A 21,242-nucleotide genomic window follows, 5' to 3' on the forward strand; every position below is an offset into this window, starting at 1 on the left:
TTACTGGAACAACTCCCTTAAGGTGGTCAGTTACTGGGTGTTTTGCCCTAATATGTGATTCTGGCATTTTTTGGAACTTTACTCTTTTTGGGTTCCGTACCTCAAAAGGAATAGGATCACTTTGTTGTCCGCCCGTCTGTCTGTCTGTCTTTCACCACATTTTTTCTCAGACACGGTTAAAGGTATGAAACTGTTATTTCGCATAGAAATACAAATTTACGGCTTCGACAAAGTAAAAAACAACAACAAACAAAAAGAATATAGCTGGATTCATCACCGTGTTAGTGAAAGATCAAGTTAAACTAGTCTTAACTACCAACATCAATTTTATAACCCAGTGATTACATCTGATCTAGTTCTGGACATAATCAATACACTGTGTATAAGTTAATTTAATTGAATACCGCACTTTTATTAATAACAACCTACCTACAATGTGCATAACGGTAAGTAAGTATAACATACTTTTCTTACTTTACTTAGTTTACTTTAGGTAGATAGGTACGATTAAAAATACATTATTATAGTACCTATGAATGGTGGTAACTCAGTCGGGTAAGCGCCTGCTTCTCAAGCCAGGGATGCGGGTTCGAATCCCGGCGCTGACATGTACCAATGAGTTCATTGAATTTAAGTACAATGTATACCATCGCTCTTTCGGTGAGGGAAAACATCGTGAGGAAACCTGCATATCTAGATCTAGCACATCTAGATATGTGAACCCACCAACCCGCAGTGGATCAGCGTGGTGGAAAACGGTCCAAGCTTAGGAAGGCAGTTTAAACCTTGGGGATATGCACAAAGGTTCCACTCGACAGAGCCAGGCCGACACCCCCACAGAGAATAGAATAGAATAGAATAGTATACCTATGTAACAAAAAAATATGCTTTAATACATGATTGTATTTTAAGTTTCACTGTTTATGATGTCTGCGTAAAAACCGTAATGAATGTACAAGTTTTAAGGCTTGTAAAACTAGCCTAGAATAGGATTTGGCAGATAATATCTAAAAAGACCAAAAAAAACATTAGTATGTGTAATGTGTACTTATACTAACTTCTACAATAAAAACATCGTACTTAGGTGGCTACGCAACAAAATCTTTCTTATTATTTTCGTTCTAATCAGTATCATCTGCACAAAAAAAATGCTGATAGGTATATAAAATTTCACTAACTGAAGTGTATGTTATGTCTAAACTGGTAGCTGCATTACATGGTAGGTATATAGTATAGTATATAGGCCTCTGAAGCAAAAAAATGCGCAAGTATTGAGCAGAACTGGCCTGTCGACTACTCGCCTATAAACACAGACTGTCGGATAATTGATGGCTGCTGCTGTATGTAAGAATGCTTCGGAGGTAGAGACTCTTAAGAACAATTAAAACTTCTTTAAGTGCTGCTACCGCTACACGGGTTCGTTACCGACGTAGATAAACGACACTATCGCAATTCAAAATAAATAAGGCGCTGTGATTGGTTAAACGGCGCATCAAACTAGTTAATCGACGTCGATAACATATCTGTTCCGCCGACTCAGTAATAAAATTAGTTGTTTGACAGTTGAGTGACAAGTAGTACATAAATTATAATTATCTAGGTACACAGGTACACAGTAATAAAATTAGTTATTTGACAGTTAAGAGTTAAGTGACAAGTGCTGCATAAATTATACGTAACAATTCTAAGTCTTTAGTAGTCCACAGATTACTTGTCACTTAAATGTTCAACAACTTAACTGGCTACTTTATTTATGTTAGTATTCTGTGTGTATATAGTCACTGATAAAATTACACACTGTATATCTTTATCCCATTTATTAAATTAATAAGTGCTGGTGAAACAAACGCTCTTTAAAATAAAAAATAAAAAACGTGATATGCGAATTTTCAAAAGTTTAACAACAAAATTTGTTCAGGACGACTTTTTAAGTCACCCCTTTACTATTCCTATTTTGCAACATCATGTTTAAAAACAAATAAGTTGCATCTCTGACGAATAGTTGTGGTTCTACGCTAACAGTAGCGCCTCTATACCGCAGGTGTAGAGTACGTCTCCAGCTGGAGGGTTTTTGTAGAGAACGAGCGGCGCGTGCGCTTTCTGCCCACAGCTCAGTAGTAGCAGAACATACTTTGAAATGAAGTAGATATATTTTGACTAAACGTATGATCAATTGAAAAATAAGTCTTGATGACTGTATAACTATGTGATTTTATTTATAACTTCGCAACATCGTATAAAGATGGAAGAGCGAAAATGGGGAGTGAAACAAAAGTTACGTGAGCTTAATAAATAAAGGTACCTACCATATACAAAAAAGTTGTACCTATACAACTAGAAATAAATTATGAGATTATTGCAAGATTTTTATTTTTAAGTCATCGTTGTTCGGTGGTTTGCAAGCATAACAAACATTTCTTATTTGAATAATAAGATATTATCAAGTTATCAAAAATACCACTAGTTGTACGTTGTACCTACCTTGAAGAATGTATACCTACAAATATGCTTAAACTACACCTTATCCTATATTTATCCCAAAATATATGAAAACACCGAAACTTCAGTTCAACTAACTAATAAGAATTAAAATTTAAATCAAAAGTGAAATTCGTGGTCCGTGGCTCTGCGCTCGCATCTCTCACGTCTGCTCACGTCGTGATCTGTGTGCAGCGGCGCATGTAGCATGGGGCAGGCAGTTGACCACCGTCCGGCGCGCCCGCCACACGCACTGCACACTTCCGAAAACAGCCAACACTGGCACGCGAGAAACAATTAAAAAATAATCACCCGCCAATTAGAAGAAAAAAGCGGGCGAAACAGAAGCGCGCGCATCCGAATTTCGAATACAAGAATTTGACAAGTGTGAATTTTTCTGTGACGTTCCTGCTCTGGCAGTGTTAAATTTTTGTCGTGCTAAGTTCTTGGTTATTAACTGTTGTTCTTATGTTTGCCGATTTGTGAGGATTGGCCGCTGACAGCTGTGTTAGAGCTGAACGGATTTCTCATGCTGTTGCACCGTTTTTCATAATGGTAAGTACCTACCTCCAATATTACGATTTACTTATAAAAAACATTTTTGATAAGTACCTATATTTTATAAAAATAGCAAACAAGGAAATATTTTCATAGCAAAAGAAAGTTCTATGTTCTCTAATCGTTCTACGTCTAATATGCGTAAGAGCACATTTTCCGCAGCATAATGACTGTCGTAATAATTCATATTTCATATCATATCTCAGAAATTGCTCTCGACACTTATGCAATGATATATTGACGCAGCTAAACTTATTATACCTACCTAAGTACGTACTTAAATTCGTTCCACATTTGAATCGGTTTCGAGCAAAATCCGTTACTTGTAAAGAATAAATTGCGAACATTATGAACGCAACGGTCGTAATATTCTTGACGGCAAGATGAGCTAAGCAACAACAGGAAAATAGTTTTGCTTGAAGGAGAAAGGGTAAATAAAATAATCAAAAGTACCTACTACTAACTAAATTGATAATTCTATTATTGTATATCCTAATGCTGTAGATAAGAATGCGCAAAGTTATATGTACTTACTTTTAACAAGTAATGGCATCGCTAGTCTCTACAAAATGCTGGTGCTAACTTAACAAAAAAGGTTGTGGAGGATTGCAAAGGGGACGTCGAGGCTTCGTCCAGCGAGTTGATAAAGTACCGGGTTCCCGTTGAATGATACATACTCGTATGTACTTACAGTTGTACACAGAGTACTGTTGGTAATTTTATTATTTGCCCAGCACACTAGTTCGTTTGCCACATTTCTGCAGGCGTACGTGGACCATGAGGGATAGATTTGCCGACTGAAGATCACGAGCAAGGTTAGCTTGGAACGACCATAGGTCTGATGCATTGTGATTCTATAAAGCTAATTGTCAAAACTCGATTCTGAATCCGGAGTGAGTTTTCAAATTGACACATCGAATTTCGAGATTTTGACAATTAATGTATGAGATGACATATACACAGTGAAAGGTGAAGGGAGAATGAAGATCGAACTGAGATGTCTGATTTTACAAAATCGCAAGGCTGAAAAGATAATCTTAGATAGGTAGCCAGTAGAAATCCAGCCAGGATTGTGGCGCAGCTTGTTGTGAGCAACTCTGAAAGTCTTATTTATGTGTAGTTATTCTTATCGAGTCAGTGAGATTACTCAGTATCAGTAGAGGCAAACGTGGCGAGCCGAGGATTGAATTAAAATTAGTATGAAAAAATTAAAAGCATCGGTCAGATTGACAAATTATCACAGTAATCGTCAATTGTTTTCTCATCTTTGTCTCAACGGTGGAAAGCGCCATTAGTTGCTCCGCTCGTCCGGGTGCGCCGCACGGATATACTACATAAACAAATAATATAAATAATACATATAGTAATTTAATTGAAAATTTGAACAAAACATTTTATATTTTAGTTGGCAATATTCTGATGCGCTGTTAAATTCACTTCAATATTGTAGATGGTGTCATTATGCAAATCTTTTCCGTTTAGGATTGATTTGGTGCTTTTGGCACTGGAACTTTTTCATTGCTCGTGAGTGTATGTCTAAGGAACAGGTGATACGTCATTTGAAGAAGCTCCTTTTGTGCACCATTTCGGTGCAAATTATAGGCAATTCTGAATTGAATGTCTTATTAAAGATGAGGTATGCCAGCTGATCTATTCATTTCAAGTTTAAGTCGATGCGCCTGCAAAATTGTTTTAATGTCTACCTGCATCGTTTGCCAATATGTCGAATGAACTACCACTGTTGGTGCCATGATATACACATAAATGACATACATGTATGTTAATATACAATAATATTCCGCTTAGTCATTATTTTCCATCGATGTCTAGTTTGTGCCCTTGCTCATGCATTATTTATAAGAAAAAAGTGAAAGCATAATATTAAGTTTGTTTTTTCTTCATTCGACGCCGTTTTGGCACTCGGAGAATATTATATATACGAACCTCTATATTTATTTATTTAATAGTAACGTAATACTGTACAAACTGTTGAATTGTTGATGAAATCATAATAATTATTAAAAGAAAAAGTTACCTTTTAACAAGTGTTTAATTAAATAAGTATTAATGGCTTGTAAATGGTAATTTATGTTATTTTAATACGGTGTTTTACGAGTAAATTTTCCAGCAATTACTTACAGATATTTATATTTTACTCACAGCGGCAGCGTATCTTTTTCTATTTAGGTATTCTCTCATGTCAAATAACCAAATGAAGTACAGTACCTATTGCTTACTTAAAACTAACGTAATATTAAAATGTAGCTATAATGTGCAGTTACAACGCCTCCTTGTACAGATTGTGAATACAAGATTACAACATGTAGGACATAAATGTATGTATGTTCAGAGGACTTCACTGATAAAATGGCAACCTTTATAAATAATTGTACTATACATATCGTAGTCAGTTTTATGAAGGTACAAATACAGGTACTTAAAATTCATCTGCTAAAAATGAATGATAAAATTCCAATAAAATATTTCCATTTACCAATTCAAAGCTTAGCTTTGTGAGTTGATTGAATAGGTACTTTATACTCTTCTCAATAGCCATGACTGACACCACCACATACATACGAGCTTGCTTTAGTCATTTTAGTTAGATGACTTTGAATTTGGTAAAATGACTTCGGTAACTATTGAAATCATGCTTTTATACTGAGCTAAGCTTAGCTTAGACGATCAGTGAAAGTGCATAATCGAGAATTTACGAAACTGAGTCTAATAATTTGTATTTGTGTGTACATTTTGTATGTGGTGGTCAGTTTATAAGGAGGCCTTTAACCAGCAGTGGGATACTCATACTACACAAGCTAAATAAAAAAATATAAAATATAGACACCATATTTTGTATATTAAGGCCCTGTTTCACAATGTCTGTGAGATAATGCTAATGCTAATGCTAATGCTGTCACTCTCTGTTATTATTTTTTTGACAGTGACAGCATGTATTTTATCTCACGGGTAGCCACTAACCAGATATTGTGAAACAGGGCCTTAGTCTAAGGTCCATGTCTAGTTACTTTTCAAGTTATTAAAAGTACCTACATATATAGTGCCACTAAGCATAATATTAATTATGCTTAGGTATTACGAGTGTAACGCCTTAACACACCATTAAACTTGTAATAAACTGGAAAGATTATGATTGTAGGTATTTCGATTTTTTACTTACGTCGCAATGCAGAGGTGCGTAATTATAATTATAGGGAGAATTTAAATTTCATACCAGACCTGCCAGCTAGCTGACGATAAAAACTACATAGCCCCTTTATGTATTTAACCAGATACTAATATAAGGTAGAAGTAGCATTATCTAACTGCGCTCTTACGGCACATGGCTCAAATAAAACGTTAACCGATTATAAAAAGGGACGGCAGTAAAACTATAACGAAAACGTACCATTTAAGAGCTAAAATGTCTATGCACAAGAAAAAAACGCAACGACATTCTAACAGTTTAATTACCGGCCAGTAGTCTTATTACCAGCAAAGAGGATTGATGAAAGAGGATAGAAACAAAAAAATCGAAAGCGTAAAAGGTCAGCGAAAAGGTCGAATGATCCATATAAAAAAAAAACTTGACATTGAAAGACATGTAATTATGAAGAATAGGAGTGTCGTGAGTATGTGTGCGTGTGCAGATGCGCACGAGCACTGGCCACTTACACGCGTTGCTCTAGATAAGTAATAAAATGTGTTCGATATTTAAAATTTTAAACGTGTTTTTTTGATGAAGGGACTTTTGTTCAAGCGTGTTGGGGGTTATGTATGTCAGTATTTACGGTAATATTAAAATTATTAAACTAAGGAATGTTTTTTTATGTTTATACTTACATTTATGTATAGTCGAGAAAGCACCGTTTAACTTAACAGAAACTCCTAAGTATGAGATGATTTGTATAACAGATTCGTTGAAGCTGTTATGATCGTAGAATTTTTTTTTTCACAATGACCACCTTAGTCACACCCTTTCAGCTTACTATACCACTTTTCCAACACTCTGTATAAGAATACCAACTACAAACTTTAAATAAGTGTATATTATTATTTACTGTATGCCATACCTAGAATTTAACACATAAACAAAAGTTAATAGTAAAGCCATAAACGCTTAAGTTTCTATTAAATGCTCTGGCTATTACTAGGTCAGTATGTAAGCAACAATAACCGTTAAATCGATTTACAATTAGAACAAGAGTTTGAATCCATATAAATTACATGTGGCCGCGACACGCGAGTCTGCTCGCGATTTATCTAATCGTCGTGATTACTCGTAGAAATGGCCGCATCACTTTCTAGGATTAGAACGCTTAGAACGCACGGGCATACCGTACAACTTTGTTAATTATATTTATTGCGTCGCGTTTGACGCTTTATTTATTAGGTATTTGGTGTCTGCTGAGTGACAGCGGGGTTCGAGAATAGCTCCACGCAAAGGTCTCGGTCTCTGAGAAGACACGACTGTAACCATGCTCAAGTTGCTTTCGAGTGGCAGCCTGGCGGAAGGAGACCAGGTAGACCCGTACAGAGCTGGAGAAGCTCCGTGGAGGCGGAAATGAAGAGAGCAGGTCTATCGCGGCCCCAAGTGAAGGAGGCGGCTCAAGATAGGGAAGCGTGGCGAAGAATGTCTGTAGCCCTAAGCTCCACAGGGGAGTAACAGGACTATAAGAAGGAGAAAGGTCTCAGATAGGCAAGCGTAGCGTGAGACGCCCTCCGGATAGCCCTTAGCAATCGACAATCTTTAAATAAGCTTATCTCTTATGTGTCAAATCTGAAGGAACTTGTATGGATCTGCCAGATATTTTATTGCTCATATGTCAGACATATGGCCCTGTAGTGGCTGGATGGGGGAAGCCGAGGATAGAGTGTTGTGACGCTCGTTGGGAGAGACTTAGGGTGCTTTTCCACCAGAGATGTGCTATGCTACGATGCTATGGATGCGTTTGATATCCACCAATCATAATTATTGGTGCACATAGCTTAGCACTGGTGGAAACGGATTCAACTAAGATATGTTTTTTGTATGGAATGATGCGTGCTATGGATGTGTGCTATGGATGCGTGCTATGGATATGTGCTATGGACCATCGCGAGTGGTGTAGCTATGTATGTGCAGAGCAGACCTACAGCCCCCGTCGTTTCCCTACTATCGATACATAGCATAGCTCGAGATGCGCATCTTTCTCGCACAGCTACTTTGCGGCGGCGCATCTTCGTAGCGCATCTTCCTCGCACAGCTACCTAGCGTAGTATTGGTGGAAACGGTCACATATTTTCGTAGCGTAGATATCACATCTTCGCAGCATAGCTGCATAGCACATCTCTGGTGGAAAAGCACCCTTATGTCCAAGCCAGCAGTGGACGAATATGGCCTGATGATGATGAAGGTCTCAATTTCTTTGCATAAAAAGTTTGCTACATTTTAATGAGGTACCTATATTATATACACTGTCTAAAATTGTATTCTACATAGAGTAACGACAAGATTTTTATGATATAATATACAGGAAAAGGGATAAATATTATGTAATATAATATAAACACTCACACCTTGTACTAATGTACTCCCTTGCGGGGTAGGCAGAGGTGCATTGCTGCACCCACTTTTCGCCAGTGTTTATGTCAGTCCCAATGTAATAGGGGGCGGGCCTATTGCCATTTTACGGGCACATCCAAGACCCGAGAACAAATATCTGTAGATACTAAATATAAATATCAACACCCAAGACCCGAGTACAAATATCTGTCTTTAAACAAATATCTGCCCCAGCCGGGAATCGAACCCGGGACCTTCGACTCAGTAGTCAGGGTCACTAACCACTACGCCATTCGGTCGTCAGGAAAAGGGATCTACGCGTTAATCATAAAACTTTTGTACACAAACAAAAAATGTTATTAAAAAACATGACTGAAAATTTACTACAATAATAATTAACACTTCTTTTGGAAAACTATGCAGCTAAAAACAAATCGTTTCGTTCTTCCTATATTTTGCAAAGTGCAATGCCCTATAAGTACAATGAATAATAAAATTTAACATTTGTACAAACAGTAATTTCTCCATATGACAGCCGCCATGTTGAATTTCTATTGCGCAAGTCACGTATCTGTCATGTCACTGAGGTTTTGGCGCGTTCGCGGTCAAGGATTAGCTGCGTTCCAAATTTAAACTTCAAATGACTAAGCGGAAGTCGTATTGTTCTTTCAAAAAGTATTGACAACAGGGAAAGTTAATGTTAAAGGTCGCTATTAAGATAAAGCAGCTGAAAGTGCTACGTTGACTGTTTAGTTTTTACGGAGTGTTGCAAAACTGCTGATACTATTTATTTCGCGAATTTCTGAAAGTCCTAGAATGTTTTTTTTTAAGAAAGCCCCCCTGAGTCCTATTTTGTATTTCTTTACCACTTTTGCATCGTTCTGTATAGTTTAATCTCTATTTACTCATACTATTACGCTTCCGGGGCTTAGTATCTTATATGATATAGAGACTTGTCGTTAAATACTATACTTACCTTATATTAATAAGTGTAAATAAATGATGGATGCTTTTATCTACTAAATGACGTATACAGCCCATTTATCTCCGAATACATTAGGAGTATCCGAGCTATTGAAAACAGTGGCGACCACTTTCATGTAACATCGGCGATTCTGTGGCTACTTCCAGACGGCCACACTTTCACGTGCACAGGAAATTAATCGCTAAAATGTATAGAATAAGAACAATAATAATATCTAGTGATCCTAATGTTGCAGCAGAATAACGGCCAATTCTTATTCTCAGTGGAATTTATGAGACGCACCCCTTGAGTCACCCGTTTTCGGCTTTAATATTTTAAATATACATACTTAACTACAACCTTCCATAACCTGTATATTAATTACCTACACATTTTGTTTACATTTTTATTATGCTGCTATGAATTTTCTTGAATCCCACGGGAAGCACAAGTAAGCCATATAAAATCGATGTACATTGAATACAGCTAAAATACGATCTCTACTTTCGAAGTGGTAGAAAATGATATCCGCTATTATTTATGAATATTAATCGGTAGTGTCTCTTAGGTATTGATCGAAATGAATAAATAGTGTGATTCACATACCTAACAACGTTACAATATTATGACAAGATCGATGCGATAAAGTCGTCAAAATATAACAGGCCCATTTTTAGTGCGGCTGCCTGCTTCTTTTTCCCATATGAACCATTTCTAACTATATGTATAGTTAATATATGGACTTGATAACTAAGGGAAGTCAAAAATGCTAAGGGCCGCCGGGAAAACTTCCTTCCCTGTAAAATATTTCGCTACTAGTCATCATAATCATCATCATCATCAGCCTATAGCAGTCGACTGCTGGACGTAGGCTTCTCAATAATATACCCAGCGCTAACTTGGACATTTGTAAAACAAAACTATGGAAAGTAAAGTGACACTTTACAAGCACATTCACTATTGTACCGAGTCATCGAGTTATGTCTGCGAGTAAAGACTGTTCATTAACTGGATAATAAGCAAGCACTAGGTCTCTGGCCCCAGCTACGGAAGTAAGCATGGGAGTCGGTATGATCGATAAGAAAAAGGTTTTGAATAAATAATAAAGAAAAATATCGGCTTTTTTATAATCCTACTGTTCACAACGGATTCAACTCAATTCGACTGACACTACAAATTTATTTACTTATTTTATAACAAAAAAAAACAGTCTGATCAAACGTTTTACTCTGGGGATGATACTTTTCTATTTTGTTCACTATACAGTATATACATAGGATAATGTTAATTTTCACACGCATTTTTACCCGTTTATTATTAGTTCTAATAGCAGGACTGCTCTTGTGATTTTTTAATGTCTATTAGACACGACAATAACCATAATATAAATGTTTTTCATTGTTCATTGGTACGGCTCGGCTCTATCGGTGTTGTACCTAACAGTACACATCGATATCAGCTTATTATGACGACGTTATGCCACAAAGAGCAAACGACATCTTGGAATGTATATTATGTCACCACTTCTGACTTTAATTTTACCTTCTTTCATAAATTTATAAAACGTTTATAAATTTTAACACACACACACTCACGCCTTGTACTAATGTACTCCTTTGCGGGGTAGGCGAGGTGCATTGCTGCACCCACTTTTCGCCAGAGTGTTATGTTAGTCCCAATGTAATAGGGGGCGGGCCTATTGCCATTTTACGGGCACATCCAAGACCTGGGAACAAATATCTGTGTTTAAACAAATATCTGCCCCAGCCGGGAATCGAACCCGAGACCTTCGGCTCAGTAGTCAGGGTCACTAACCACTACGCCATTCGGTCGTATAAATTTTAAATTTGTAGAATGGGTGTATTAATTAATACACCCATTCTACATGCACATGAGTTATCTTAATTAAGATAACTCATATTATCTGGAAGTTAATATTAGGTATCGAGTTAAAAGTTAAGGGTTGTATGTTTCACCAATTTAGGTTAACTTAATAAAATAAATGGCTTAATTGAAGTTTAAGAATATTCACGCTGATTTTCTTACATCCGTCTTGAAGTTAATGATAGGAAGAACTTACATTAATCATTGCTCAACAAACATATACAAACTTTGGCATTTTACTTAAAACAAGAATCTACAATACATGTTGTTTCGCATTATTACTTACAGGCTTTAATTCCGATATGATTGTATAGCCTTCCAATGTTTATAAATTGGGTATTAGACAGCACAGAAGAAATTGAAGACACATTTTTTTAACCAGATGCCCCAATGATGTGTTTAACTGAACCAATATCAGCTGTATTTAAATGAACGTTTAAGCGAAAACACCAAATTATATTTCATTCTCGGATAACACAACAGTAATTTACCAAATATGTTTTATATTGACCTGCATTCTGATATCACTGATAAATTTCTACCTTAGAGCCAGTCCACACGGCGCGTTGCGATGCGACGCGTCGTCGCAACGCAAATATTTCGACGCATAGCCGGCCACACGGGCGCTGCACCATCGCAGCGTTACTATGACGCAGTCTTAACGTTAACACCCCCTCCCGCTTCGTCTCGGGGGCTGCTGTCCGTCATGTGTGCGTTGCGACGACGCAGCGCGCCGTGTGAACACCTTGGTTATTTGTATGTAAAACAACGCAGCGGTAGCGCTGCGTCGACGCAACGCTGACGCAACGCGCCGTGTGGACTGGCACTTAGTACTTATGAAGTAAATTATATTGCCTTAACTAAGTTAGTATTTAAAAATCCACCCAATTGCATAAACAACATAAATTAATTGTATTAAAAAAGCATGTATATACTTAAACACATTCATTTGAAAAGGACCGTAGCTTAGATCTAGATCTCGGGATTATCCAATGTTATGCCATTTTCGATAATATGTTATCACACTAATCGTTGTTTGGTCACTTTCACTATGAATTCATTAATATATTGTGAAACACAAGACTTTCCATATGTTACAAGATTCGAAAACGTATATTAAAGTGTTTAGAATCGAATGGATGTAATTTGCATAACCAGATTTTTTCCGTTCATCTTTTATTTTGTTTTAGGCGCACTATTAGTACTAAACCACAGATGTTACATAATGAGGCTACGGTATCATCATGGGCCCTAAAGCATTCACTGCTCGACATATACCTACCTTATCCAAATAGCAATTAATCTCTCTTCCCTGTACTTCTACGGTTGCACATAGATCCAAACTCATTTTTTTGTATTTTTCATTATTATTTATTTATCAAATTGCATCTGCCCATTATTTAGCTTGCAGGTTTTCGCCCTGGACACTCTGGGCCGTGAGTGATTCACTAAGGATAACTAGCGCCGCCCAAATGAAAATAAAATAAATCATAACTTTTGTTTAAATCGTTTTTAAAACTGTTTTTCTGTTCGTCATGTTATTTCACTTTTTTAGAACCTACCTCGTAATAGGTACGTATTAATAATCAGAATCTAAAAGTTCATTGTATTCCAACTGGCTAATCCTTTTGAAATGAAATAAAATGAACTCGTTTATCTTTTGATGTAGAATTTTACAATTACTTGTCAAAAGTCATAATATTACTCTACCACCATTTCACATGTGGAAAGAAATGGGGAAAGAAACTTTTACCTAGCTAGATAAACAAATTATCACTCTTGTCACAATATACAGCAGAACAATCAAATCATTTTACTTATGTCGACTTTAATCTAACTTAATTTATTATGTGGTGAAATTTATCGTTAGATAAAAGTTATGCGAAATAAGCGCCGTTGTTCCGAGCGTACCGCATCTGGGGGCCTATTCCGGTGATCATGGAGTATATGTCCAAAATTATTTTCGTCAACAAGGGACGATAGGGTGGTGAGAAGTTGATAAACCACTGTGTTTGGGAAGTCATGACGTGTTTGAGAACGTGTTGTTTAATATTTTATTTGTACTCGGTACTTGGGAGTTACATTATTGAGTGGTATCTCGGTGTCCCCAATCATTTGTCCTTGTGAGCGGTGATATCAAATAAATAAGTAATTCAAAATAATTACTACATTGGAGCCGATTCTGAAGGTTTTTAAAATTATTTTAGTTTCGTTGTCATAACTTTAATTGGGAATACCTGTGGAAAATTCAATTTACAGAATCGCCATAGTTACCGGAATTGGCCCCGAGAGGAGAAACTCGGCCAGCGGCTCATAAATTCTTTGCTTAAATAAAAAACGGAAAGTAAAATAATAACACTGTCCATGATCAACTTTGAACTTCCATGATAATTTACTTATACCGAGAAAATATACTTAGGTACCTACCTAATATTGTTTACGAAAATAGGTACCTAGGTACTAGAATTTTTATATAAAAAAACTGTAATCTTCTCTCTGTTATTTTAAATTTAAGTTTCATGATAAGAATTTCTTGAAAACCCGAAAAAATAGTTTGTTGAAAAGAAGTATTTTACTTTTTTAAGAGAGCTGTTTGTTGCACAATTTCGGAGTGGGTTAAAAAATATTTTATATTACTTTTAAAACTTATATATATTAAATTTTACAATAGTACCTATGTAGCCAATTTTGATATTTATTTGCGGGAATGTTAGTCGCATTTACACAATTTTATATTATTTATTAGGTACTAATGCTAAAAGAAGAATCATTCAATGAATAAAATCTATGATCGATGAATCGGTAGCTTCAAGTCAAAACTATTGGCGAGAATGATTTATGATGAAAGTCGAAACGAAAGTGTTTGAAGATGAAGACCCAAGGTCGATGCCACATTCAAATATTATGATAATAAGGTATCTTTCCGGTTAAAAATACATAAACCTGCTAGTTAGCTAATAGTTAAACGTCATCGTTTTAAAATGGTTCTACCTTTTTTGGCATAAGATTTTTTTGCCTAATCTCGTATTGCATAGTAACGTTTGGTCAAAGTCTCGTTACGCCGAAAATCGTATGGCATAAATCTCGTTTAGTAAAAAGTTATTTCGCATAACATTGTTTAGCCTAATAATGGTATGGCCAAATCTTGAATAGCCTAATAATGCTATGGCATAGGTTTATACAAAGTAATAATTGACTTTTGACACATATCTGTCATAAATTTTATATGGAGATGACATTTAATTTATAAATCAATCCCTGTCGGTTACATAACTTACTTAAGTTTTTCCTCGTATTATTTAATTCGACTGACTCACAAAACACTTAAGTAGTTATAATATTGTGATGAGAGTTTACTTTATGATTGTAAAGTGTAAACCGTGAATCGTGTAAGCCCCATTAATTTTAATGTTAAACGATGTCCGATAAACCACGATGGCCATAAAATAGTTAACCGCCTAGCGGCGCACGAGTTCAGGCTGTCAATTCTCTACCTCTTATAGTTGGTAAAAATGTACAAACTTCAATATTGTAGTCGGCATCGTTAAGATAGCATTTTCGGTTTATAACTAACTAGCTGTTCCCGCGCGCTTCGCTTCGCCTTAAAAAAGTTTTCCCGTAAGAATTCCAGGATAAAAAGTAGCCTATGTTCTTTCCCAGGGTATAGACTAGACCGTATGTATACCAAATTTCATTCAAATCCGTAAAGTAGTTTTGGCGTGAAAGAGTAACAGACAGACTCAGTTACTTTCTCATTTATAATATTAGTTAGGATTAGTTAGGATTGAAGAATAAGGCGCCACTGACTGGCGACCTTAAAGACGGGTGGTCGAGAATAACCCTACAGAACCTGCACCTTGTCGATTAGCTGTAAAGGTGTAGGTAATGATCAATAAATAATATGCATGTAAAAATAATAAATATGCCTATTTATACTTTAATACTAGTTTAACGCTTTTTAAAGTTGTTATATTAATTTGTTTTACTACTCGAATGTGTGATTGGTTTAAAGTAATTATATTTTTAAATGTTTAACCCTCGACCCAAAAAGAAAGGTATTTATAGTATGACGTGGAAATCGTCTGTATTTGATAGACACAAAAAATAGTGTGGAATATTTTTTGGGCTAGGTATGTCATGCTTAATTTTAGATCAATTTCAAATAAGTAATTAAATTCTGCCTACCCCGCAAGGGAGTACATTAGTACAAGATGTGAGTGTTTGTTTGTTGTAATTAAATACACATATTTTTTAACACACCTCCAGTCTGTACATTACATAATAAATTATCAAATGAAACACTTACCCCCTGGCCACAGCCAATTGCGGCGCGGCGTGCGGCGCGGCGAGCGGCGCGGCTAGCGGTGAACGCCGAAAACAAACGCTAGACAACGTACGAAGTATGCCACAGCTAGCCGCGGCGCGAAATGCGGCGCGGCTAGCGGCGCGGGTTGACTGGCGCGGTGCGCGGCGGCGGCGGGCGGCGCGGTGTGCGAGCGAAACAAATGTACTAGAGAGTATCGAGGCGGCCACAGCTCAAAGCGGCGCGCGCGGCGGCATCAAGTGGACGGACTAGCCAACGCGCGACCAAAACAAATGTCGAGCTGTGGCATACCACCGCAATCCGCACCGCCCGCCGCCCCTCACGCCGCACCTCATCCCGCACCGCTGAAAGCTGTGGCTGGACCCTTGCCTTACTGAGACTACATTTAAGAATTTTGTAAAAACGACATTATGTAGTAAAGCTTATTATAGTATAAATGATTATCTAAACGACAAAAACGCGTGGTCTTGTCCAACTCAGCTAAGGCATTTGGAAAAATGAAATGGATATGCTTGAGTAAAATTGTATTAACTAGATATACCTAAGTAAAATTGTATTAGTTTTAAGCAAAAAGTTGAAAAGATGCTCGAGGAGTTTCTTTCGCCATTTCTTTCCTCCTTAATGACGGGGCCTTTGTGAAATGGTGGTAGATTATGACTTTTGACAAGTAATTCTAATATACTCTAACGTCGAAAAAATAAACGATTTCATTTCATTTCATTTCAAATAGCAGGTGAATAATAAAGTTAATTCAATACGTATGTAAATTATTCAGTACTACGCTGAGACCATCCCACATCTCCGAATATAACGGTGGACATGCATAAGTGCTCGGGCTAGATGAAACGCGCATTGCTTTGGTTGAGGTGCACACACACTGGGTCAGTACTGAATGTCTCCTCTTCTTAAGCATATAGCAGTCCTCTGATGCAATCTAAAGATTACCACACCAAATGTTTACCAGACACATTTTGCAAGTTGTCATACACAGTAGTTTGACTTCTTGCCATCTACAGAATAATGAAAAAATATACCGTTCGATAATTTTAATTTGGTCGTCGTATGGACGGGTGTCTCTCTCTACAGTTAATATATCTTATGGTATTGTAACATTTAATAATAATTTATCAATATGTTTTAAATTTCAACTGAACTCTGACAACGAACGGGAAATGACATCAGCCGAGACATTTTCGCATTTCCTTCGACTCAGAATAACAAAACACAGTCAGCGAATGCTCGGCCCAGTGTGGGTGTACCCTCAGCCAGTTACCGGTCCCTCAACCTATTGCGTGCTTCATTTCTGCATAACGTGGGCACTGGCGTGTGCTATGGACTGGCCGTCACTCAAATCACTACGAGATTGGCAGTAGGAGGGCACAAAGAGATCGCTGTCAAACATGTTTTATGTATACTTTCTTATTGGTTTATTTTATTGTTATCGTGCATAAGTTGTGAGAAATTGCAAATGTGTATGGTTAAATAATAATGTGTATAATATGTCGTAGGATTATTTGATAAATATTTTTTTTGCGAAAATACTAGTAAGTGCAAATATACGTTAGTAAGTAGACAGTGTTGATAATTGATAATTTTCTGTTCCATATGTAACTGGATTTTTTTCATTGCTCGTGAGTACAGCAGACATTGTTCAGTATGGCGGTTTTTATCGTAAACTTTTTACAAGTTTGCTTACAAAATGTCTATTAATATTACCTATTCTGCGTACGACCATTCGGTTTCTCCGTCGTTATGACCCATAATTACCGGCGTCCATCTCTTCATAGCAGTACTGAGACTAACACATAAACCTAGATCTCTTGTACATTCTACCACAGGGGACGTGCTCCATTTTCATGTAACGGGATGCGTCGTGGCTACAGCTGTTAGGTTTGATCATAGTTTATTATAGTATAGGTACAGGTATGATACGCCATTCCTATTGGGTTCAGCCACATTCGACCCGTTCTTGTATCTATTCATTTATAAAAGTTTCAGGATTAAGTTTTAAGTGTGTAATTTGGGGCTGATAGGCCAGATCGGATGTGACTAAAATATGGCAATATGACCTGCGTAAGATGTAGATAGATAGTTAACGAGATATTTAAATTTTCATGAATTTGCTGAAAATCGAAAAACTTAAAAGTCGAATATCTCGAAATGGGTCAATTTTAGACCAGGGTACATCATAGTCAAAATAGTTTGTACCTACCCTTACTATCACCTCCTGAAAGGATCCGGTCTACTTACCAATAACCATGTATAAGATTTATGCGTATGCGCTTCGATCTCAAATTTCTTAGACCGGATAATTTATTTAAGATCCATGCCTAGATCTTTAGCTTCACTAAGCTAGGTTACTGGTTTTGTCACATTCGTAAGTGCAGATAAAAGTGAATAATTTTGTCGTTTAAAATCGATTAAGTCTTCCGGATTGAATTAAAGTATATTATGTATAAATTACTGACTATCATGTGAAAGAGTCCCTGGCATACGAATATTTCCTGTGTGAAAGCGATATCAAACGCAGTCTGAAGAAAGACAAGCGCTCCTGGGCCGATGGCATATCACGAAGAGCACAAGCCGCTGCGTCAACAGGGAACATGAAAGAACTGTATAGAGCCGCGAAACAGTTATGCAGTAGACCTATAGTCACAAAACCCATTAGAGGCAGAGACGGACATCTCCTAGTCACAGTTAAGGACCAGCTATCCAGATGGTACGAGCACTTCTCCGAAGTCTTCAAAGCTCCAGACTCATCTGTTGAAAGCGAGGCAGAGGAATCTCAGGCACTACTCAACATTGACACAAGGCCACCTACGAAGATTGAAATAGCAAGAGCGATACAATCACTGAAGAATGGCAAAGCACCAGGCAATGACGGAATTCCAGTAGAAGCTTTTAAAGCGAATGCTGATGTGTCTGCTGATGTCCTGTTTTCGCTCTTCCAAAAGATCTGGGAGAAAGAAGAGGTGCCAGAAAGTTGGAAAGAAGGCCTTATTATCAAACTGCCCAAGAAAGGTGACCTGACTAACTGTGGAAACTGGAGAGGCATAAACCTGTTGCCGACATGCTTAAAAATACTGTGCAAGGTGCTATTGCACCGTATGGCGGCTCCTATTGACGAAGGACTGCGCAAGGAGCAAGCTGGTTTCAGGGCAGGTCGATCGTGTACTGACCAAATAAACCTGTTACGCACAGTTCTGGAACAGTGCAGCGAAATGCAGTGCGAAGTGTTTACTCTCTTCGTAGACTTCGAAAAAGCGTTAAGTGGCAGAGTGAAGTGGTCTAGCATCTGGAAAATCTTAAGGAAGAAAGGTATCCCGGAGAAAATCATATCGATGATACGATGCCTATACACAGGTTCCTCATGCAGAGTTCTGCACTGTGGCGAGCTCACTGAACCTATACATGTTACCGCGGGCGTCAAGCAAGGCTGTTTACTATCACCCCTCCTCTTTATAACGGTTCTAGACGACGTAATGCGTAGAGCCACATGCGAATCGCAGAGAGGTCTGCCATGGACACAGGAACAGCAATTAGAGGACATCGACTTTGCAGACGATCTTTGTCTGCTGTCGACTAAACGCCAACACCTGCAGTCCAAAATTGACGACCTCGCCAGAGAAGCAGAAAAGGATGGACTACGCATAAACTGCTCCAAAACTAAAGAGATGCGTCTCAACACGTCGGATGATTGCGCCGTGCATGTAAACGGGGAGGCTGTGGAGAGAGTGAACAAATTCACGTACCTCGGCAGCGTCGTGGACCCTCACGGCGGAACCGAGGCCGACATCGACGCCCGCATCAACAAGGCCCGGTCAGCCTTTGCGCAACTCAAGCCCGTCTGGGACTCCTCCGTCATCGCTCGCCGCACTAAAGTTCGGATTTTCGAGTCAAACGTCAAGTCAGTACTCTTATATGGTTGCGAAACGTGGTTCGTAAGAGATGACCTAACAAGAAGGCTACAAGTATTTGTCAACAAATGCCTTAGACAGATACTAAAGGTATTCTGGCCACGAACCATCTCGAATACGGAGTTACGGAGACTGACCAACCAGAGGAGAATTGACTCGGAAATCCGGCTTAAGAAGTGGAGCTGGATTGGCCATACGCTGCGGAGATCCGAAGACCATCCACCCAAAATCGCCCTGACAAAGTGGGCTGCATCTGGCAAGCGAAAGAGGGGACGGCCAAAAACCACGTGGCGTCGCACTGTCGTGCAGGAGGCAGCCGCCCTCGGCATGAGCTGGCACGAAGTCGAAGGCATGGCACAGGACCGGTCAGAGTGGAAATCTACACTTCGAGCCCTATGTCCCTGATTAGGGATCCCAGGACCTGATGATGTATAAATTATCGTCATCTGCATGGCCGTCGGACATCCTGAATACATTATGTTGTGGATGAAAACATATACGAAACAACATTCGTAACCACAACATTAGTACGAAAAAGCTGAATTCAAATTATCTTCGAAGGAATCGCTTTCTTTGAATAAAAAGTGATGTTCCTATAATGTTAGCCCTTTATAAGGCAAATATATATGACCATAATTATTTTGAACTTTATGACATCGACTTAAGGTCCAAAACCAATGAAATATTAGAACTTACTCTGCCTTACAAAGGGTTAGAGTAAAAAATAAGCGCATTTGTCCTTGTCATAGAAGGACAAATGGAAGAATAATGAGACAGGAAACCACAAGAACATAAGAAATCTTGAACGAAAGTACTATTTATAGCAGCTAAGGAAGTGTCTACAGTTCAGACTTTAAAATATATTGTACTAGCTGTTCCCGCGAGCTTCGCTTCGCCTTAAAAAGTTTTCCCGTGGGAATTCCGGGATAAAAAGTATCCTATGTTCTTTCTCAGGGTCTAGACCACATTTATACCAAATTTCATTCAAATCCGTTCAGTAGTTTTGGCGTGAAAGAGTAACAGACAGACAGACAGACAAACAGACACAGTATTAGTAAGGATTTGTGATAATGACTTTTATACCTGTGTTCGATGATTCTGTAAAAAATCGTCGTAGAAATAGCTGAATCTCATTCATTTCAACATCCAAATATATGAAAAAGTCATGTTTTTACCTTGAAATTCATCGATGATACCCTTTCGGCTTACTATACTTCCCATTTTATAAAGCCCCTATTGTACGTAAAAGCAATTTTCCAGCTGGCAAAAATGCTTCCGACAGTACTGAATTGAAATGTCTTTCTCTGCCTCCGAATAGACAATTTTGCAGTAAAATAAGCAATAACAACATAGATTGAATTAAATTGGGCACTTCGAGCATCATGAACAAACACCAACATAATAATAACAATAGTAGTTTTTGCACGAACAATCTCTACCTACTATTATAGAATTAATAATTCTCTGTTATGTGTGCAATTTACTTGTACGATATGAAACACATGACTTCAAATTGAATTGTTTACATTTCTCATTTAAACTGGGCGTGAAATTAACACTGCTATGTGGAAGAAA

The 21,242-nt window shown here is 37.7% G+C and overlaps 2 protein-coding genes across 2 annotated transcripts in view; both read left to right on the forward strand.

Moving 5' to 3' along the window:
* The first annotated feature begins 2,709 nt into the window (after positions 1–2,709).
* LOC105384041 overlaps positions 2,710–21,242 on the forward strand; it is a 39,485-nt gene continuing 20,952 nt past the window's right edge. Inside the window, exon 1 of the mRNA XM_048626358.1 lies at positions 2,710–3,033. The gene's annotated coding sequence lies outside the window, so the exon portion shown is untranslated. The remainder of the gene's footprint in view (positions 3,034–21,242) is intronic.
* Positions 18,354–20,072, forward strand: LOC125489726. The gene is made up of 2 exons (XM_048626564.1): positions 18,354–18,771; positions 19,225–20,072. Exons 1-2 carry the CDS (start codon positions 18,354–18,356, stop codon positions 20,070–20,072), a joined length of 1,266 nt encoding a protein of 421 aa, XP_048482521.1.

The sequence above is a fragment of the Plutella xylostella genome, chromosome 16 (assembly GCF_932276165.1).
Source record: "Plutella xylostella chromosome 16, ilPluXylo3.1, whole genome shotgun sequence".
Classification (NCBI taxonomy): domain Eukaryota; kingdom Metazoa; phylum Arthropoda; class Insecta; order Lepidoptera; family Plutellidae; genus Plutella; species Plutella xylostella.